Source organism: Cyprinus carpio, chromosome B6 (assembly GCF_018340385.1).
Source record: "Cyprinus carpio isolate SPL01 chromosome B6, ASM1834038v1, whole genome shotgun sequence".
NCBI classification, from domain to species: Eukaryota; Metazoa; Chordata; class Actinopteri; order Cypriniformes; family Cyprinidae; genus Cyprinus; species Cyprinus carpio.
In genome coordinates, this window is record NC_056602.1 from 3,073,478 (window position 1) to 3,097,190 (window position 23,713).

Genomic DNA, 23,713 nt, shown 5'->3' on the forward strand with positions numbered 1-23,713 from the left:
AAGTATGTTAGCATACTGGGCAAGATGAAAGCAGTTTCCTGTGCAGATATTTCTTCCATGTGGATTTTTATGGCACAGATCCCACAAACTACTTATCCTTGTCCACTCAGCACAAGATTGTTTTGTTTTATCTTCAGAAAGAACAAAGGCCTTCCAAGGCAGCTTCTTCTGAAGGGGATTCAAGAATGTTTGCGTGCAAGCCAATAAACGGCATCCAGACCCAAGCCATTAGGAATCTTGTGCTCATAAAATCTGTCAATCCAAAATGATCTGCAAGTCAACAAACTAGCTTTGCCCTTTCTTTCTCCCACTAGGCTGCATACTCCGATGTGCTTTTCCGGTGTGAGGGTTGGCCATTGTGCCTGAGAGATCGTGTGGTGATCCAACTCGCCCCCATCAACCCTTTACTTCTCCGACCTGGAGATTTCTACTTGCAGGTGGAACCTTTTGGAGAACAGTCAGCCCGGATCGTCCTCAAAAGTCTTCTTGTGCAGGAAGACCTCCTGGGGCAAGAGAATCTGGTGCTGCAAGCTAGTTCCAGGTTGTTGGAGGGTACTGCAATTGAGGGGACTCCCATTCCAGAGACATCTTATCCATGCATATTCACAGAGTCTTGGCTAAGGGAAATAAATGAGGGACGTCATGGAAATCCTCTATGTCAGTGTGTGCTTTCCTCTGACCAGGGGGTTGTGAAGGTACCTTGGACCGAAGTTGCCAACCCAGAATTCCTTGACAGGCCCAAATCTAACATCTGGCCTGAAACAAGGCCATGCTCAACTCCAACTCTCCGTGTGACAGATCTTAAAACTGAGATTTCGAACAACGAGTCACAGGTACCTATAGGCCTTTTACCTCTTGAGATGGAAACTAGGATCCTTCCAGCAAATGATGGGATGGCGGTTTCTGTTCAGCTAGTGGACGGTGGCAGCAGATTGATGAAGGTTGACCAAGGACATCCAATACTTCCAGCAGGACATCCAATAAGCAGTTTTGCTGGAAAACCTGTTGGCTGGGTATCTCCTAATACCTGGGACAGCAGGCACAACCGAGAGCTTGAAGGAGAATATGTGGATCTTTTAGAGTTCAACAAGGAGAAAGTAGCAATGCCCACAAAACCACTGGCCTTCAAGTTAGTCAGGACCACTCAGCCTGCCCCAACAAGTAATGTTAACCTGTGTGAAGAGAACTGCAATCCTTGTATGCAAAACAAACCACCTGAGAGCATGCAAAACGATCCAGAATCCAAATGCAGGTATCGGCAATCTTACATGGCAGCTCTCCGAAACCCTGTGAATTTTGAGAGAGCAAGTATGCTGCCTTCCCTAGATGAAACAAGGACAGATGTAGGGGAGGCTGAGCCAAGCTGTGAGGGATACGGAGTTGGCCTTAGACTTAAACCTTCGAGTTGTACATTTGGCCAGACACCAAACCAAGCAGACAGAAACCCGATGCAATCCTTTGAGAACTCAGTCCAACAAAAGCAAATCCCAAAGAACTCAAGTCAGAGCATACCTCATGACTGTAGTTCAAGGGAGAATGCGGAGTCTTCTGACCAACATATGACCCAACAGATCCTTAGCATGGTCCAAGCAAGACAACAACACAAGTCATTCCTCACTGGGCAACAGGATCTCCATCAGACTGCACTAGGAACTAAGGCACTACCCGACAAAAGGCAGCACTGTCTAAACAACTCTTTTAGACATGATTCATTTCAAATGCGGATTAGCGGCCAGAAACATGCCAAAACCCAACACTTACCCAAAATGGGACTAAGGGCTTTCCCTGACCACAGTGGTCACAGACAAGATGCTAATCTACGTTTGCAGGGTTTCAATCCAATTCAGCTAACACAGGCCTCCAAACAAACGCCTCCTCCATTTCAGCCCCAGTTCAGTCAGATCCTGTTCCAAAATGAATACAAGCCTTTGGATTACAAAGTATTCTGTGATGACAGACACAGTGGAAGAGGCCCAGGTTCACCTGTACAGGTGATCAAAGGTAAAAGCAGGTCTAAATCCCGCTCATCCTCTTCAGTCTCGGAAACAACCAAAGAGTGTCTGCAATCGCACAAGCCGACCAACAGAAGCCGCAGTGATGTCTATCCAGAGATCATTCCCATGTTGCCTGCTATCCAGGGAATAAAACACACAGCTAATTTGGTGTCCCCAAAATTAAACAGACGACAAGAAGCAAGAAAGGGTAAGTTGAGTTTGACCTCTACATGTAAAAGAGGCTTGTGCTTCTGATTTGCTACAGGCATTTAGAAGAAGCAAATACAAAGAAATATTCTAACAATTCTTTTCTGTGGTTCCTTGCTGTGTGTGTCAACTAATTGCATACAGATTTTGCCCCACATCTCAGTTTGATGTCAAATGAACATCTGAAGCAACATGACATCTGGCCAACATGCTGTTTTTTAGATCTTTATCCTTAAATGAAAAGCATGTTCAAACACGACTGATATGAACAGTTGCTTGTACAAAAATGAAACTACTATGAGGCCGCGTCTAGATGCTGCCCGCCATGACATATCAACTGATTTACAGACAATCTTGACCTTGGTCAGTTGCTGAGGAGAAAATATACCCTTCTGAAAGGTCATCTTAAAAGAGTGCAATGTGACACTGGCCAAAGGTCAGGACCGTGCACAGCGTTCCACAGGGGAATTTCTGCAGTCCTTCATCTGATTTCTTTCTTTAGCAGAACAGAATGAAAGCATTCATGAGGAACGAGAAGAGCAAAGAGCAGGGAACAGAAATAACTACACCCCCCGTTTTATGTGGAAGCTGTTAGATGTCTTTGTAAATAGGAAGAGGAGGGTGATGGATTTAGTTTAGAAGACATTTTTTCAAAAAAAATAAAAAAAAAAAAATTAAGGAGAGATCAACAGCTCCATCTAGCTGTGGCACACATCTTTTCACTCAAGCAATACGTTCAGAAAAAAATAGAATTGTTTTTTTAATCACCATCTTTTGTGTTGGCATTTTTACCAGTGTTGAAAGTAAATGTAATTTCCCACCTTTTGAGAGTCTACTCATCTGGAAAGGCTGGAACTCCAGGTGTTAATGGAGTAGAGCTCCAGAAATCAGACGCTGATCAGCTCTTGACTGGCCAGCCTGAGAATGGAGTTCAGGCAACTTTATTTTCCCAGGACCCCACAATCAAGAGCCTTCTCCAGCTAGGCATCATCTGTCTACCGGGTATGCTTCCTAATCAGTTTTTAAGTGTGAATTTATGTGTTGTGATGTGTTTAAAGTTCATCCATGCAAAGACTGATTTATATATAAATGTTTGTTTGATTGAGAATTGTTCACTCAAAAAATCAAATTGTCACATTTACTCTGTTTAATCAACTAAAAAAAAAAAAAACAACAGTCCATACATCTTCTGATGACATGATACAGTACATTTGTTTGAAAAACAGATACAAAAGAACCAAAAGTAGTAGATCCATTGATTAATTCAATACAAGGAGAGTCATCAGTGACTAATAACTGAATTTCAGTCAGCTCTCACATAAGATTTCACAAAAGAAATATATTTTATGACTTCAGAAGACTTGTAATATACAGTAACACAAAACTGTAAATATAATTGTATAATATAATTATGTATATATATATATATATATATATATATATATATATATATTCTATATATATATAATTAATGGTAAGCAAATATGCAGTTTGTTAATTTTTTTCATACATTACAAGAAAATTAGAAAATCAACTAATGTTATGTTAAGGTGACAAGAAAATTACATCATGATCACAAAAAGACAAAAATAATTATATTTCATTATAATTTGAGTAAAACCCAGATTGTTTAAGATCTAAGTTACTTTTGCCAAAATTACCCTCTAAATGACTACTTGCTTCTAACTTTCTGCATGCACATGTTGCACATTCCACTCTAGATTAAGCTAAATGCATCAAATGTAAATTCTGATGGCAGTAAACAAGAAAAGTTCTGACCAGCCTGACAGTTTTGACAAGCCTCTATAATGAAGCGGTTAGCATGCAGCCGTGTGCAATCCAAATTCAGAAAATACACAACTTTTTCTTAGTGTGTTCTTCAGACAATGGTGATTTATTTGCTTTTGCTCCTAAATGGTGTCATGTTCATTGATAAAATGACAAAGCTATTGCACACTCGGGCACACATGCTGAGAAAATATGGTCATTCTGTTAAATCGTGTTGTTTTAACTCAATACTGTATGTTCTCTTACCAATACCAGGCAGTCGTGACAGAGCTGGCCGGGCTGTAGTTGAGGTCTACGGGGGCAGGAAAGGCTGGGCGTCCTCTCAACTTTCTCCTCATGAGTTCTGCAGACTGTTACTGTACCTGCACTCCATTCCCAGGTACCAAACCGAGACCAGTCTGCTCAATCAACACAAGAGGGCAGTAAAAGACATGGAGAAGCAATCCAAATACAGAGCGATCATGTGAAAGGGCCTCATTACCCTATCAGGCATGTTTGTGCCTAAAAATGTATTTCTTAATTCAAAATCTGAGTAGAATCTGAATTAAGAAATATATATCATAAGCTATATATTTATTACATTTTATTCTTGAACCAAGATGACGGAGCTAACGGGAAAAAATAAAATGACATTATCATGTAATGTTTAAGTAGTTTCGCCGATGTCCATAACAACGCTGTATATTAGTCCGCTCATCCAGGTAAAAGAAACCGTCACTACTTTCTCTCGCGATTTCAATCAGCCCAAAATAAACCCCAAAAGTTTGTTCGGGACGATTATTCATTATATTTTATAAAGCTACATTGTATATAGCTATTTATGTTTCCTCGCTGTCACTGAGTTGACATTCTATCTAGAATTGCTCTCCTATTTACAAGCACTGATAAATCCACATGCTTTAAGAATAGATTCAAATGGTGATGCCAGTTTATTTTATTATATTATTATAATGTATACATGAAAAAAAAGTGCTGCACACTTTGAATTTACTGTTTGTCAGTAATTAAAATTTGTTTTGATGGCTGTTATTTTGACAATATTAATGGTTTTTTTAATTCTCCTGGAAGCTGCACAAATTTAATATGCTATACCAAGTATGGCTTTACTTACGGTTGTAAAAGAAGATGTATGTTTTGACAGGATGGAGGTCAGAGAGCTGGGACTGACCGTAGTGATTGACAGCAGGAAGTGCCCTCTGCCCTCTGTGTTCTACAAATCACTGCTCATGGTTCAGGTGAGGATCTGTCTAGAAAACAATCATCATCACCAACTTCCAGCATCAGCATCTGAACACATCCTTCATGCACACAATCTAGAAATGAAGTTGTCCAGTAGGAGGCAGTCAAGAGTGCAACTGCAGTTACTCTTTCTGCATGTTTCACACACCAGCCTATGTGTCTGATGAATGTGTGTGTTACACAGGAGCAGGCCCTTCATGCAGTGCACACTATCTTGATGCTTGTTGATAAAGAAACAAATCCTCGACTGGAAAAACATCCTGGTCTACAGGTAATTAACACCCCCAAACACACTCGTTGTGCCCTGCAATTACGCCTTCAAGGAAACCTACAACCTTTAATTAACACCTAGAATGTCTGCTCTTTCTGAGTTCAGATATACATGCCTTCAGCTCTGGGTGTTGATCTGGGGTTTGTAGGCTTATATACAGTACCTGTTACTATTATGAAGATGTTTGAACTCCTTTGGCATTTTATAACTGCTTTCATATTTTTTTTTTGTTAAAGCAGTGTTTTTTTTTTTTTTTTTAATTCAGCAAGGATGCATTAAATTAATCAAAATTGACAGTAAAAACATTTAAAATGTTACAAACAGTTTCTGTTTCAAATAAATGCTGTTCTTTTGTTCGTTCTTTTCATCAAAGAATCCTAAAACATAAAATGTATCACGGTTTCCACAAAAATATTAATCAGCATGATTGTTATCAATATTGATAATAATCAGAAATGTCTCTGTTCTATTAGAATGATTTCTGAAGGAACATGTGACATTGAAGACTGGAGTAATGATGCTGAAAATTCAGCAGGGAATACATTACATTTTTAAATATATTCAAATTTAAAATTCTAATATTCTAATAATTCTAATATTTTAAATTGTAATAATATTTCACAATATTACTGTTTTCACTGTATTTTTGTTCAAATGAATGCAGCCTTGTTGAGCAGAAGAGACTTTTCTCAAAAACATGAAAAATGTTTTACTCATGCTTGAGTACAGTATGTTAAACTAAAGTACATGATCTTTTCTTTCAGATAGATGTAGTGACGTCACTAAAAGCTCTCCATAAGACGGTTGATGGACAGCAGTTGACCTCTGACCTTGGCGGATCCTTCCCTTACAGTCATGAAGACTGGCTACAATTTCACCAGGTTAGGAGAAGAGCAATCACAAAAACACACAGTAATGCTGCCTTTTGACTGATATCTTTACCTTTTCAGTGAATACTGACAGTCTTAATGTAAAATTTGTATAAAATATAAAATTTAGAATTTTGGCCATCATGTTTTGTTTCATCAGTATTTGCACTTCTTGCAACTTCGAGGTGCTCCAGTGGAAGTGTAGCTGGACATTTCAATGACTAACATAAATTTTTTTGCATCAGTGCTGTGTTTAATGTGCATGCACTGATGCTTTGAGTCCAACTTGCGTCATTCATTGTTTCCTGTCCTCTCTCTCTCTCTCTCTCTCTCTCTCTCTCTCTCTCTCTCTCTCTCTCTCTCTCTCTCTCTCTCTCTCTCTCTCTCTCTCTCTCTCTCTCTCTAATGTAAGTATTGGCAAAGGCCCGCAATATAAATGATGCAACAAATAACAGCACATTTGCAGTCAGTGATGATGTCATACCACTTACTCACTTAACATTTTTATTTGTTTCTGTAGTATGAACATGTTATTGTGTAATCAGTTCGGTCAGCAACTTTTAAAACACTTGTGAACGGACGCAAGTCAACTTGCACCAACTAGTGAAGTGAATCACAACATTTCTGACAACAGCAAATGGCTCTATATATTTTTTCTGTGTTTTGTCTATTTGAGGTCTGAGAGCCCAACGGCTCTTTAACTTACATATGTAACAACCTGACTTTTCCTAATCTTATGTGAATTGATTATAAACAACATTTCATCTTGATGACTAGCAGCTACCTTCAGCTGTCTGTCAAGTTTGTGCTTGTAAATGTGTTGTTGAGCAAATAGCTGAATAATCAGCAGACGCTTCTTTCACAGTATGTAAATGATTATCTAACGTGTGTTTTGCATATGTGTCTTTCAGAAACTTTCTCTCTTTCAACTCGACCTACAAGCAGCATCTTCATTACTGCAGACAGCAATCAGGAGACTTGATGTTAAAAAAACAGATACCGCAAAAGTAACTTTGGATTCTGCATGCTAATTTCTGAAAATTTCCAGGAATACACATCTGTATCACATTTTTTTAAATAACAGCTAGAGATGCACTGATATTTAAATTTGAACCAATACAATAAGCCAGTAATTATCCTCATATTATGTCAGAAAACTGAGAAATATTCAAATTCAATGCAAGTTTGTCTAAATCAAACACTGCAATCAATCATTTTAATTGCTACAAATGAATATAAGAAGCAAATGTAATAATGCACAGCATGAAAAAGGAACATTTATTGTAATATTATGTTTAACAGTGTAAAGTTATTAGTGTTTTTTTTTTAAATGACCTTTAAGTGAGTGTTAGGTGACTGTATCTACATAAAATGAACATAAATGCAGGTAGATTTCTCACATTTTCACTCCATTTCTGCTCATAATAATAATATTTATTATTATTATTTATTAATTTATTCAGAAATTGCACAAATTGAAAACAAACAAATGCAAAATAACAAAAAAGCTAATTTATTTAATTTGTCCTGCCGAGCAATTCTGCTCCCAAACTAACAAAATCAATTGGCAATTGTTCAGGATGTCCAGTCCTGCATCCAGCAGCAGAGGAGTTCCATGAAGATGGTGCTTGAAGACACACGATTGGTCGCCCTCCAAAGAGAAGGCGGGTCTATTCTCGCCAGGATGAGGAAGGAAGAGTCGCGATTTGCTCAGTCTGAAGACTGCAGGTATTTCCCTCAGTGTGTTTGAATCTCAGCAGGCTCGGTTTACTCACATTTGATCATGATTAGAGCTCAGCTGTGCCCATGATGTTTGGACAGCTGCTGGGTCCCAGTTAATCCTGTTTTCCCAACAGCAAGAGCCTTTAGACACACAGTGAGCTCCACTGGAGAACCCATATATAATAAGAAACACAAACTGGAAAAGTATGACCAGTATGTAGAGAAATATTAGAATTTCACTAGCCTGTAGTACTCAATATTTACAATAAATGAATTAAAAACTACAAAACATATTACATTTATGGTATATTTGCATATTTTGTGCAGGTGCTGAGAGCAAACAACACTTCTGTGTGTCTTTTCTGTCTCCTGCAGGGACTCTCTGGAGTCTGTGACGTGTCTGTATAACCAGGTGGAAGAAGCCGTTCACACGCTAGTGATGAAATCCAACCGGTCACTGCAACATCTCGAACATGTTCTTCTGCTGAGAGAAGCAGAAGACTCGCTCAGCACAGTATGCATTACATCCCGTCATGACAGATAATAAGCGCAGCCCACAGAAAGTGCTTCAGAGCTGAAAATAACACAAGGCAAACATTGTGCCGCAGGGAATAATCATCCAGCGTTAGAAGGGCAGACAGTCTCAACCTTCATAGTGAAACATAACATCACTGCGCTAAATAAAGTGATCGTAATTTCTCAGCTGTTGGAAGAGAATGTTTTGAGAAAAGACCGGCTTTGACTAACACTAAAAATTCAGGCTGCTAGATAGACATGCTGTTGTAAGCAGGTTATGAAGAAATGTTGTGGTGCGACCGCATTTGTAGCACAAATTACCACAGAAAATAACTTTGGCTCTAAGTTACAAAACTTAGTGGTAAGGCACATATAATGAAAATAGGCACTAAATGTTAAATTGCACCATTTAAACATGTATCAGTAGAACTTAAAATTATGTTGTATATCCAACCATGACCATGTAAAGATGGGAAATATGGTAACTGTGGCATGGACTACTATGCTTAAAGGGATAGTTCACCCAAAAATGAAAATTTGATGTTTATCTGCTTACCCCCAGGGCACCCAAGATGTAGGTGACTTTGTTTCTTCAGTAGAACACAAATTATGATTTTTAGCTTCAGGCGTTGCAGTCTCCTAGTCGTACAATGCTTGGCAATGGTCACAGAATCTATGAGAGAAAAAAAAAACATGCACAGAAAAATCCAAATTAAACCCTGCGGCTCATGACGATACATTGATGTGTAAAGACACAAAACGATTGGTCTGTGCAAGAAACTGAACAGTATTTATATTGATTTTTTACCTCTGATTCACGCAATGTCCGAACTGTTAAAACTCTTGTGAATGCGCTTCACAGCAGCATCCATCATCTTCTTCTTGTGGCTTTATGGTGGATCGCAGACTTATAAGTGCATTACCACCACCTATCTCTCAAGTGGACCATTAACACTCCTGATTGAGATTGTAGATGGAGTGTTAATGGTCCATCTGAGAGATAGGAGAAATAGCACTGTACTGCTGAGAGACTGCAATGCCTGAAGCTAAAAATCATAATTTGTGTTCTACTGAAGAAACAAAGTCACCTACATCTTGGATGCCCTGGGGGTAAGCAGATTAACATCAAGTTTTCATTTTTGGGTGACCTATCACTTTAACTAGATACTGTGTATTAACTAGATCCAAAAATGATGATTAATTCATGTTAGTGCTTTAGCTCCACATTTGTGCTTTTAAACTCCCAAAGTGCATAGTCCCATTCAGTAACCATGAATTTGTCATTTATTTGTAATACTTTATAATAGGGTCTCATTTGTTAACATTAGTTCATACCTTAAAGGAATAGATCACCTGAAGATTAGCTACTACACTTTTGAATGTTTTCAGCACATATAATTTTTGTCAAACACAAAAAGATAAGTTTAAAGGAATAGTTTACACAGTAATGAAAATGTTCACCTTCAGGCCATCTGAGATGTAGATGAGTTTGTTTACAAACATCACAATAATCCACACCACTCCAGTTCATCAGTTAACATCCTGCGAAGTGAAAAGCTGTGTGTTTGTAGGAAACAAATCCATTTTAACTCCAAACCATTGCTTCTGTCTAAAATATGAGTCCATAATTCATAATAATTGATTGGATATTGCTCTATTCAGTAGAAAAGTCATCTGGTCTGAATCAGGAGAGAAAATATGCACAGTTTCAAGCACCGTTTACAAGCCAAAAACAGTTCTAAAAAATATGTGGATTTTGAGATATGAGACAACAGGAGATTGAACTTTTCACTGGAGGAATCGCTGCATTATTGAACTGTGAACTGTCGATAATGTTAACAAATGGAGCTTTACTTTAAAGTGTTATCATTTTTTGTAAACTAGGGGATGAGTGAAACCAGTTTTCTGTGCTTATCATCATTGAAGCACAGCTGTCTTTATAAAAGAGGTCTGGTGGAGTCAGCAGTAGATTGGAGTCTTCTGGAAACATAAATATACCATAAATCACAGCTCTTTTGATTCTTGTGTATAATGATTATTGTTTATATTGTTCACAGATCCAAAAAGTGGTGTGATGCAGAGGAGCAGTCATGGCAGAAAGACAAAGATGACACAGAGAAAACTCTGCTGAAAATAGAGCAGGGACTAAAAGATGTTCAGTCTGTTCTTATACGGAGCAAAGGTAACAAATCCTTCAGACATTTACTCAAATACAGACTAGATGAGTGGGCCATAAGATGAATGTCTGAGTCTTAATATTATAGTTATAGTTAGTTTGTGTATTATATTTTTGTGTGATGTTGTGTTTGAATGAATTAAAAATAACAGAAGATGATGAAAATGGTGTGAGAGTGTGTGGTGTTTTATATTGTTGTGTGTTGAAGATTTATGAAATTTCAGACGTCTTTGAGGTATTGCATAATGTGTGCATGTCATTTTTGTCTAGGAGAAAAAAGAAAAAGCAATGTTGTTGATAAAGGAAGTGGAGAGGAAAAGCAAAGGAACACATTACCCTGAAACTGACGCTTTTGCTTGTAATGCCACCACTTTCAAAACCAACATGACCGGGTTTCTCTTGAAAGCTGAGGAGCGTAAATCTGAGCTGGAGACATCTGTCGATCTCTATCGCTTCTGTGAAGAGGTTCGTCAACAAACCACGGACAATTAACTGCCCTAATCAAGTCATCGTGAAACATTTGCTACGTTCTCTCTAGGCCTTTAAAAATATGAAAAATCTTAAAATTAATGGAATTTGTAGTTAATGAACACATTTTAAAATGTGCAGAGCAATAATATGTAGTTGGTATAATATTGCTCTTGGGTAAAATAAAACTTGCTGATTTTTGATTCGCATATTAAGTATTTTCAATGAATCAGTCATAATTATCACGTAATTATCACAAACAACTGGAAAGCCAATTGGAAAGGTCATTACAAATTATTAGTCAACAATTATGATGTGGGAACCCTGGGACAAAAAAAAAGTGTATTAAGAAAGTACATTGGATCAATTTTATTTTCATGTTGACTTTATATAGTGAAAGTAATACTTTAATCAATCAAAAAAAAAAAAAAAAACAATGCCATCACAGCTTACATTATTTACATTTGTGAATGACAAAATCATAATCTGAAGATACAGAGCTGACATGACATCATACCAACTTCTCATCTGTTATCAATAATCTAATCCTTTGTTTTGCATCCACTAGATTTAAGACAAACAGAATCAAACCCAAAATCAAAAATGTAATATTTATTATATATTTAAGTTTAAATAAAATAATCATTACCACATAATTATTGAATATAGTCAAAATAAATTCCATTACAAATAAGTTAATATACACTATTGCAAAAAGTTTGGAACAATAACAATAAATTTGTTAAATAGTCTTTCCATTTAAAATAACTGTTTTCTATTTGAATATATTATAAATGTAATTAATTCCTGTGATGCAAAGCGGAATTAATGGCAACTGAAAATTCAGCTCTGATCACAAGAATAAATAAAATTTTCTAATATATTCAAATAGAAAACCCTTATTTTAAACATTGTAATAATTTTTCACAATATTACTGATTTTACTGTATTTTTAATCAAATAAATGCAGCTTTAATGAGCAAAAGAGGCTTCTTTTAAAAACATAAAAAATCATAAGAAACTAATATAATAATATTATTTTTAATGCATAACACACAGACACTATTAAATGGCCTGAAATGATCTTCTCTGTTTTCCAGGCCTCATCTCTTGTCAAAGAGTGTATGGAGTATTTAGAACACATCCAGAGCACAAACTCTCCCGTGTGTGTCAGCTTGAGCACACTGAAGGCTTTTGAGGAGCGTTTCAAAGACTTCTCGCCCCAGCACTTTCAGGACAAGAGCTCGGCGCTGCTGGAGAGGCACCCGGATGGGATATGGATGTGGAATGCGGTCTGGGCTCAGTGCCGAGACATCAGACAGCGGCTCACCGAGATACTGCAGGCCTCATATAGAAATCAAACACCTCTGGGATCACCAAAAAAGGACAGCGTGGCCTGCTTGAAAGGGCCAACCCTGAGCGGAATCACAACAAGCCTTGGAGAAAATGAAGGCGACCCCCAAATAAACCCTGCTGGCGGTCGTACTGAGACTCCAAATGGTCTTGTTAATGAGACAGTGACGCATTTTCACCTTCACTGTGAGCCTGTGACGAGAGAAACATCACTGTCTTCAAACTCTGACCCAGTAATGACCCAAAGCACGCACAAAGAACTGCATCTTCAACAGTCATTCAAACCAAAAGAGGAAGGAGGAGGTCAGCATTTCCACCAAAGCAGAAGCAAAGTTTCCACATCACACAATGGACCGACGACACAATTAAGGAAGTGTCTTCGCATATACTCTCACAGCGACAGTGATCTGAGAAAGTCAGGACGGGTCACTGAGGTCAACCACTCGCCACATTATACAGCCCTGGTCCGCTCTCGAAGCGAAGGCTCTTGTCTGCCAGTCGCCAACTATCATGTTTCTGTTTGCAAAACTGCAGTCAAGCACAAAGTCCAGATATGTGCAGCTTCCGGTCAAGAGAGCGAGTCAAGCAGAGCATCATGGGATGGACAGAGCTCTAAACTGTCTCACCAGGACAGCTTCTGTTCTAGCACTTCTGGACTGAGCCAAAGCGACGTCAATGAGAAGTTCAGCAGTGACACCAAATCTGACGAGCAGAGCTTGATTTCACCAGATCTTCCAGTCCAAACACAGGACGAGTCTGTCTGCACGCCTGACCACATGCTGGATCACAGCAGCACTGTACTGTAAGTCAAAGCACGTGTCATGTGACAGGGTTTTCGTGAGAGTGATGAAGAATCGTGAAGTGAAGATACAGTACAGAGACATGTCCAACTATTAATAATCTGATCTTTTGGTTTGCACACATTACGTTCTAAATGAAAGGAAAAGCAGATGAAGCACCTTTAATTTTTATCCAAAATGTAGGTTTCCATTTCAAAATATAGCAATAATAGCAAATAATTATTTTATGTAGTATTACTATTATTAAAATAAAAAAATGTATTATAATAAAATATTAAATAGCCTATCCATAATTTGTTCTCCATTGTAAATGAAAAAAAAAACATTATCACATGATTATTTAATGTAGTTTAAAATTTGTTACAATAAATTATGATAAAATAATATTTTATTAAATATTTGCAATTAAAAAATTATCCAAAAATGTAGTTATGTAAAAATATAATGTTACATTAAAACAATCTTTAATAAAATTGCTTTCATAATATATTATCCAGTAACATATTTCCATTGCAAATTCAAAATAAAATAATCATTACTACATGATATTTAATCAAATGAAATAATTGTAATGTTGCATTATAATTGTAATATTATAATAAAATATATATTTAATGCCATTTTAATATGATATTATTTAAAATATAGTTTCCATTATGAATTCAGTTTAAATATTACGATAAAACAATATTTATTAAAATCGTTTTATTATAATATTATTTCCATCACAAAACTATATATGTGATGTACTGTATACCATTACCGTAATGACATACATAATGACAAAATCATACTTGCCCACCTCGTTTATTGCATAAAAACATTTACATGCTTTATTACATCAGTAACGTTTTTCACTAGAAACCACATTTTAGTATATTTGACATATGCTTCTGAGTAAATGAGATGATTCCTTCATGTTAAGTCATATTTCAGGGCAGGAAAGGTCTTAAACTGAATTATACAGTGTGTGTTTTCAGATAACTGAAATGTTTACCATAGAATTTAGTAATTGTTCATAATGTCAGTGTTGTAGAAGAGAACAGGCATCATGTCAGACAGCAGCAATGTCTCTGTTGGTCTCCTGACAGTAAACTCCAGCGCATCATGGAGGAGCTGCTTCAGACGGAGAGAGAGTATGTGAGAGCGCTGGGGTACGTGGTGGAGAACTACATGCCGGAGCTGGAGCGTCCCGATGTGCCTCAGGACCTGCGGGGACAGAGAGGAAGCATCTTTGGGAACCTGGAGAAGCTGCGAGACTTTCACCAGCATCACTTCCTTCAGGAGCTGGAGCTGTGTCTGAAGGAGCCCTTCTGCGTCGGACGCTGCTTCCTGAAACACGTGAGCGCTCCGAGCAGGACACACTCGCAGTTTCCAGTTAAAACCGAGAAGCGTTTTACAGCCTGATACCAGAGAACCTCTTAAAGCGCCACAATTTTATTTTATTTTATAGGAACACATTAATGCAGCTTTACAGAACTTAGAAGATTAATACACTTATAATGAAAGAGCCATGCAACTCAAAAGCAAAAGCAGCATTTCACCCCACAATTATAAGACGATTATATTTTGCATTAAGAAAATTAAGCCTAGATATTTGTCATTTTTAGGATATCATAATTGTAGAAACATTGTTATTTGTTTGTACTGCACTGTTTGCATTATTTTCATGACATTTAAGCGAATTGAATGCCAAAAATCTAATTCTCATAACTGTAATGCAAAAAATATATATTTATTATTTAAATTGCAAGGTACTTATATGAGATTGTAGTGTTTTATATGTGTGCTGCTATGAATAAAAAAACAACAGTATCTAATATAATGCGTATTAGAGAGAGAATATATATATATATATATATATATATATATATAATTTAAATTGCTATGTATTTACACATAATTTTAGATTTTTTTTATATTTGTAATACTAAAAAAAAAAAAAAACTGCATCCAGCATTTGGAATAATGAATATTGCTTACGAACAAACATATAAATGTAAAAATGTGAGGAGAAAATATATATATCTTGTTTTGATGACTGTGTCACACTCATGTAGTAAGATATACTTTAAATACCTTCACAGAAAGATACAAATGCATATGCAAAATAAATAAATAAATAAATAAAAAAGGCCCACTTGTCTGAACCAGTGATTCTAACATTGTGTGTCTTAAATTCAGAAAGAAAACTTTTGCCTGTACGCATTATACAGCAAAAAAACAAGCCTCGCTCTGAAAGACTGCTCATCGATCACGGGAGAGAGTCTTTAAGGTGAGATCTTCCTCCATCAGTCATCCAAATGTCATATTTTAAGGTAATTTCATTAATATTCAGTAAAATTTGAATGTATAAACAGATGTACGATGCACAAGTTTAGATATATAAAAACAACACAAATAAAGGGTAAACTAATTAAATTAAAAATTATATATGCAAACATATACAAATAAATATTAGATAAACAAAAAAATAATAATGTTGCCTTAAAGTACTAAAATCACACTTAAGCTAAAATTAATTTAGCTTCATAAATTAAAGCCAAACAGAAATATTTTTAAATCAACAAAAATTACAAAAACTTTGCCAGAGAGAGAAAGCCATTTTTTTAATGACAAATGTATGAAATCCCATTCATAACATCTAATTTTTTTACAAATACAGTGAAATCAATCTATGAATTCAATGTTCTTTGATCCTCAACAAAAGCATTTGTACATTTGTATGGAAAGTATTACATACATAAATGATCTCCTTTCTGTTTAAAGCTTGCAAAATAATAGGGAAACAAAAAAATTCTCCTCAGAAAAGGAGATTATGAAATAGGTTATATGGTAATGCAATATTTCACACATCTGACAAAAAGTAAAGTATTGGGCAAACACACACTGGAACAGGACGCGTTGGGAAATGTTGAGGTCATTCTCTTGGAAATCCGTGCCCTCAGGATAAATCTTTTATTCGGCAGAAGTTTGATTCTTCTTGAAATGAGTGGCATGATGATTTGCCTCTAAATACCTGTCAGAATAAATCAGCTCTGTCATACACCGAGAGCACTTTTCCAGACGGGACAGATGTTATTAATAAACAAAACAAACAAGATGATACATAAAATTTCCTCTTTAGACAATTATTGACGAGTTGACAGTCTTTGCATTCAGCATCTAATGAATCAGTTTAGAGTGTTTTACTTCTGATGCTGTGCTTGTTTATTAATTTTAGTTCTATCACGTGATTGCAGGAGAAGCAGCAGCTGCTGGGTGATAAGATGGATCTGTCCTCGTATCTGCTGAAGCCCGTGCAGCGCATCAGTAAATACGGGCTGCTGCTGCAGGACATGCTGCGTGAGTGTGAGACTGGAGCGCATGCAGGACACGAGCGGCTCGAGATACAGACCGCGCTGAACATCATCCAGTTCCAGCTCCGCCACGGCAACGACCTGCTCACCATGGACGACATTCAGGACTGTGATGTGAGTGTCAGCGCTAAACGAAACTATTAACATTTTTGGGTGCTTAAAAATAAATCTGAAATAAAGGAAAATATAAATATTAGTTCTTAAACATTTCTTTGGCAACTAAGCAGTTAAAAAAATTTAAAAGTTCTAAAATTGCTAATTTTTAAAATACTAAACTAATTTAAAAAAAAAAAAAACATTTAACAATTTGTTTTTTAATCTGACTCATGCATTTAAGAAACAAACAAGATCTTACATAAAATATTCTCTTTGGATTATTATACATGAGACTATTATTCTTTACATTCCTGAAGAATCAGTTTATAGTTTTCTTGAGTGTAATACTTCTGATGCTTTTCCTTTAAATGAGTTTAATAACTCTAGTTAAATAATCTAAATGACTATTTTTAGTATATCCAACTATTGTTTTTGGTAATTCTAGTAATATAATCTATGAAACTACATAATTGTCTGTAGTTAAATTTAAGCCGAAATAAATTAAAATATAAATATTGGATAAAACAATAATTAAACTCAAATACTAGAAATGTTGCCTTGGCAACCAACTAAAATAAATATGTTGAAGTACTAAAATTACCAATTATAAAATATTAATTAATTAACTAATTTATTAATAAAATAAACTGAGCTTTATTAAATAGAGATAATTAAAAATAATAGTTAAAAAGGATTATTAAAACAAGCTAAAATTTAAATCAAATATTAATAAAATACTATAACAGAATATTCATAATATTAAAATGACACTGGAGTGATAGAGATGAGAGATTGCAACATCTCAGAAACCCCAATTCCATTTTAGTTTACAGAACTAGGCAAATTTCTTCTTCAACCCTGTTTATTTAGAAAAGCGTGTCATGGCAAGCGTCATTATTGCACATACTGAGGGGTCAGTGATTTGAGATGATGCATTTAACTTCAGAATGTAAAGTGCTGCAAAGAGGAGCATGATTTTCACCTGGTGAATGATCATGAGATACATATCTAGAAAACAGAAAGTAGCACAGATTTAAGGGTTAATTATTTTGGCAGTAAAACAAAAACATCCTAGCAACTGCATAGCAACAGTAAAAATCCACTAAAGAGAATCACCATTATTTCTTCAGACAATGTTGTGTTTACTTAAGTTTGTACTTGTTTTGCATTGGTGAACGACGCTATTAAGGACGCTAAAGCAGAGCATGATGGGGGTGGGGTGGGTGGGGACTCACACTTTTGGTTGATTTTCGTTGCCTTTATATTTTGAAGTGTCTCGTTGTTCGTTTATGTCTATCATAGTTTGGTAATTATTGTAGAAGTATTTTTGTTTTTATTCCGTTATGATACGTGTTTCCTAGTTTTGTTTATTTAAATAAATGTTCTAGCATTTCATTTAGGTCTCACGTGTCCTTCTTTATGTTATGCAACCTTTTTCTCTACCAGTTCTAAAGAGGGGTTCATAACAGTACTGCTTACCTGCTTGCTTATAAATCTATGATATGTGTTGTTTTGCATAATAAGGCAAAACATAGTTATCTGCAAACTAAATGGCGACTGAAATAAAGATTTTTATAGAACAGGATGGTCAGGCGTGAGATGTAGGTGAGCTTTGCCCACTTCACACACCATCTGTAATTAAAAAAGATAAATACCATCATATTTCATGCATTTATTTTGAGACAGCAAGCTTTTAAAAAGAACAGTGAACTAACTCGCTCACTCCCTCCACCTGTGTGCTGAGACAGTCGAGTTACTGTACTGTTATGTAACAGTTACTCTGAAACCTTGCTCTTGATCATCTGTGACACATTGACTGCGGTTCTTCAGGATCACTCTTAGTTCTGTCCTCTCCTCTCGGTGAAAATGATTTGTGTCTCAGCTTCCCTCCGCGTCCCACTGTCTGTCTGCACATCAATCTCCGCCTGAAAACCCAACATGAGAGCTGATGATGGATGTGTCTTTAAAAGAACTGTGCATATTAAGAAATGTTATACTCTACCAGTCAAAAGTCTGGAATAGTTCAGTTTTTTTTTACGTTCTTGAATGAAGTCTCTTCTGCTCAACAAGGCTGCATTTATTTGAACAAAAAAAAAAAAAAAAAAAAAAAATAGTGAAAGCAATATTGTTTTAAAATATCATTACAGTTTAAAATAAACTGTTTGTTTATTTCTGTGATCAAAGGTGAATTTACTCCAGTCTTCAGTGTCACATGATCTTCAGAAATCATTCTAATATGCTGATTTGCTGCTCTAGAAACATTTCTGATTATTATCAATGTTGAAAACAGTTGTGTTGCACAATATTTTTGTAGAAATTGAGACATGTTTTATTTTTTCATTTTTTTTGATAAATAGAAAGTTCAAAAGAAAAGCATTTGTTTGAAATAAAAATCTTCATTATAAATGTCTTTTACTGTCACTTTTGATCAATTTAATGATTCAGTAATTAATAAAGAATTTTTTTTTCTAACTTATACCCCAAACTTATGAATTGTAGTGTGTCACCAATTCCCACAAAATATTCGACAGCACAACTGACAACAACATTGATAATAATCTGAAATGTTTCTTAAGCAGCAAATCAGCATATTAGAATGATTTCTGAGTAATGATGCTGAAAATCCAGCTTTGATCAAAGGAATAAAGTACATGTTAATATTTATTCACATAGAAAATAGTTATTTTAAACTTTTATAATATTTCACAGTATTACTGTTTTCATTATAGTTTTGATCAAATAAATGCAGCCTTTTCCTTAAAAAACGTAAAAAAAAAAAAAAGTAATTATTCGAAACTTTTGACCAGTAGTATACAGTAGATATAAAAGGTTTTAAGGTGAATGCAAGTCTCTCTTTACTAACTTTATGAACGTTTTGATTGTTGTTAAAAGACACTGGAAAAAGAATTTGAATGCAAAAAGCAGTTGATTAATATAAAAGCATCTGCCAAATGCATTCATGTTATTTTGTTCATGTGTGTGCAGGTGAATCTGAAGGAACAGGGCCAGCTGATCCGTCAGGACGAGTTCCTGTTGACCTTCAGGAAGAAGAAATGCTACCGTCACATCTTTCTCTTCCAAGATCTCATACTCTTCAGCAAGACGCGCAGAACAGACATTGGGAATGATACATACATCTACAAACAATCCTTCAAGGTAAACCACTACATGATGCATCAGTGAACAGATCAAAATAGAGACGGCTTTCACTTTTGCTTTCTGTGCTCTCGCAGACTTCAGACATCGGCATGACCCATAATTCCGGTGACAGCGGGCTGTGTTTTGAGATCTGGTTTCGAAGGAGGAAGTCTCAGGACACGTATGTCGTTCAAGCACCAAGTCGAGAAGTGAAGGAGAACTGGACCAGAGACCGGGAGAGGATCCTGTGGGAACAAGCCGTCCTCAACCGAGGTATTCAGTTCGCTTTTGTCTTGATAAACACGAATTATGATTATGGTGGGAATTAAATTCAGGAGCATTTAGAGCTAATCTAGTTTCTTGCTCTAGGTTTTATTTCGATTCAGGTTATTGTATTTCTTAAAGGGATAGTTCACCCAAAAATGAAAATCTGTCAATCTGTACTCACCCTCAAGTTGTAACACTTTAGAATATGGAAACACTATGTTGCATGCATTTTAATAGCATATCAGTACTTATAAAGCACATATTAATGCCTTATTCTGCATGACCATAATTTAGATCCCTTAACTCTACCCTATACCTACAACTACTGTACTTGACAACAACTATTTTTATTAGTATTATATTATTTTTAACAACTACAACAACTACTTTGGTATCAATAAGCAGTAATTTGGAGTTTATTTAGGGAAAACGCTTAGTTAATAGTGAATATTTTGAAGAATCATTTTTGAAGTCTCCATTGACCAGCCCATCCCCCATCCCCCCCCCCATATTATGGAAGTCAGTGAGGACCAGCCATTGTTTGGTTGCCAATATACTTCAAAATATGTAAAAAAAAAAAAAAAAAAAAAAAAAAACATTTTAAAAGCAAATTAGTGATTAAAAATCTAACCTGTGATTAGATTTGATCTCTCATTCTCTGGGAATCCATTGAAAAATTGCTGGCTTTTTGGAAATTCAATCCTCTTCAGGTGCAAGTTAAAATTAAATCCCTAACTGAGATTTAAATCGTAAAAAAGGTTTGAAGTTAATCTACGGTAGGTTTACTGTAAAGCCGTGATTTAATGCAGTTCTTGCTGCAATCCAATCTTTATCTTTCGTTCTTTGTTTGATTATAAAATGAAAACCTTGAAACATCAGCATCTCATGTGAATGTGAATGTGCTTAAGTTAATGAAGCACTGGTGAACTTGTGAAACGTGATCTTGTATGTTGAGGAATGTGATAAGGATTGAAATATGAACGACAGAAGCTCACCTCCCATATGCAGCTGCATGCATTATTCATCACTCTCACTTTCATCAGATTTCCCGATAATAGTCCTCCCATTCGATGCATTCCATAGATGTTTAACAGCTCTGCTTTTCCTTAGAATTGGTCGCACTGTTGTAGATATGTGCATCAAACATTGCTTGTGTCCATTTGCTTTTAACTCACATGCATGCTGCACTTTTTTGCATGATGCAATTTATAAAATAAAAATAAAAATGTTTTTAGTAGACTTTTTCGGTCTGTATTGGATTCAGTGTGCGGCTAGCCACTTTCTTGTTCGTTTTTAAGGAGCATATGTGACCCTGGAGTACAAAATTAGTCATAAGTAGCACAGGTATATTTGTAGCAATAGCCAACAATACATTGTATGGGTCAAAATGATTTTCTTTTATGGAAAAAATCATTAGGATATTATGTAAAGATCATGTTCCATGAAGATATTTTGTAAATTTCCTACAGTAAATATATCAAAAACTTAATTTTTGATTAGTAAATAACAGATTGCTAAGAACCTTCATTTGGAAGAACTTTAAAGGCGATTTTCTCAGTATTTAGATTTTTTTGCACCCTCAGATTCCAGATTTTCAAATAGTTGTATCTCAGCCAATGTTGTCCTATCCTAACTAGCTTATTTATTCAGCTTTTCAAAAAATGTACCTTATCACTGTTTTTGTGGTCCAGGGTCACATATATTATTAATAGCCCCAGCTTGTTTGTTTCTCTGATCTCCACGCAGAGATCCGTATCCAGGAGAGGTGGTTCATGGGAATCGGTCATAAACCCTTCATGGATATCCAGCCCAGTGAGATGGCCATCAATGACCGAGCCATCAACTGCTCTCCCACAGGACGAGGTGAAGCACCTGTCATGGTTAAACGTTGGGTAGCCTGAGATATTGATCTTATTTAACTCTATATGATATCGTAGGTGGGATTCCTGTCCTCCGGTTGAATTCTGTCGGCTCGGCCAGCTGTACGTCATCCTCTGGAAGCCATTCTCCTCCTCCTCTGGGTGGGGATCCACATCCCCTGTGGGTCATCTGAGTGGAGGAGATGTGGTCCGGTACATCCACGGATCAGGGATCGAGGAGGAAGATGATTTAGACCAGGAGAGCGGAAACCAGAGTACACTGGGTATGTCCTTTTTCACAATGACATCCTATTTTGGACGTTGTCTACACAAAATAACACATGCAATGACTAATTGGAAATTTGTGATCAATTAAAGTGCCATTTAAAATGTACCTTATTTCTTAATACATATTTCTGGTCTTATTTTGAATGCTTCATCAGGTCATGTTTTTCTATATCTAATAATTAGTTCTGATAATTTGCTTTTTTAAAACCATCTTGTTATTTAGCCTATCCACATGCACTGCAGTTCAACACCCATGTGCATATATTGAGGTATATATATATATACAGTATATGCAATATATGTTACTAATAGGATGTTTTAATGTGCTGTGTTTCAGTGGAGAGTTCCGTGTCCTCAGGAGAAAGTGTTAGTTGCTTTAGCAGTTCTGGTCACAGCTGCTCGTCTGTGATTGGTGGAGACTGTGACCACGCCCAATCTGAGGCGCCTGTCATTGGTGTGAAAAAAGTGTGTGCCCACAACCACGAATGCAGCATGAAACCCACTAACCCACCAGGTCAAACCAGGGACCACTCGTGCACTACAGTACGGCATACAGATTTATCTGTTTTGATAGTGCTTATGGAATTTCTACATTGTGCATTACCATTTCTGAGACATTTAAGCTATTTTATAGCTATTTTTCAGTTGTGTTGAGATTTGGAATATTCTGCATATTTATTTTTTCATTTACTCTCTTTGTTCTTTACAGGTTCAAGGGACGAGCATCATTGGAAATTCAACTGAAGTATAGCCCATCGTGTATGTTTATACCGTAATAACATCATGCTTTTATGTTATCAGGCCCATCCTTTTCACCTTTTTACCTTTTATACCTATCGATCCTGTGAAAACTCTAAAATAAAGTTTATTTTATTTATTTATTTTCAGTGTGAGTCTGTGGACTAACTTTTAAATGTTTAAAAACGTTCAAAAACTTTTGTTTGTTTTTTATTTCTGTTTCTGCTTAGCCTTATTTCACAGGTGATGAAACACAAACAGTGGTGTAATCTTTTAATAAAATTGCTTTGATAAAATAAACAACTGAAGAGTTGTCATAAAGTCTCTGGTCTGCAAGAAATTATTTAATTCTCCGTGGGATTATTTTCAATGCACTGATTTATAAAAAGAATCAAACTTATTCTGTAAACTTTGAATGAATGTGGAAATGTTATTTACACACACACACACACACACACACACACACACACACACACACACACACACACACAAAACTTGGCTCTTCAGCGCTTCTTTAGGTGCTGTAGCACCACTGCCATACAAAAAAAAAAATATATATATATAT

At 36.0% G+C, this 23,713-nt stretch overlaps 1 protein-coding gene across 1 annotated transcript in view; it reads left to right on the forward strand.

Annotated features, from left to right (window-relative positions):
- Positions 1-23,308, forward strand: part of LOC109053419 — a 33,959-nt gene extending 10,651 nt beyond the window's left edge. The window contains 24 exon segments of the mRNA XM_042725209.1: positions 315-2,202; positions 3,033-3,203; positions 4,245-4,368; positions 5,131-5,224; positions 5,413-5,499; positions 6,264-6,380; positions 7,280-7,375; positions 7,948-8,096; positions 8,466-8,606; positions 10,667-10,788; positions 10,935-10,957; positions 11,053-11,247; positions 12,351-13,405; positions 14,495-14,744; positions 15,588-15,620; positions 15,623-15,721; positions 16,646-16,876; positions 19,844-20,014; positions 20,092-20,269; positions 22,010-22,126; positions 22,201-22,266; positions 22,269-22,406; positions 22,748-22,953; positions 23,120-23,308. Coding sequence (XP_042581143.1) covers positions 315-2,202; positions 3,033-3,203; positions 4,245-4,368; positions 5,131-5,224; positions 5,413-5,499; positions 6,264-6,380; positions 7,280-7,375; positions 7,948-8,096; positions 8,466-8,606; positions 10,667-10,788; positions 10,935-10,957; positions 11,053-11,247; positions 12,351-13,405; positions 14,495-14,744; positions 15,588-15,620; positions 15,623-15,721; positions 16,646-16,876; positions 19,844-20,014; positions 20,092-20,269; positions 22,010-22,126; positions 22,201-22,266; positions 22,269-22,406; positions 22,748-22,953; positions 23,120-23,161 — 5,793 coding nt within the window. The 3' untranslated portion in view covers positions 23,162-23,308.
- The last annotated feature ends 405 nt before the right edge of the window (positions 23,309-23,713 follow it).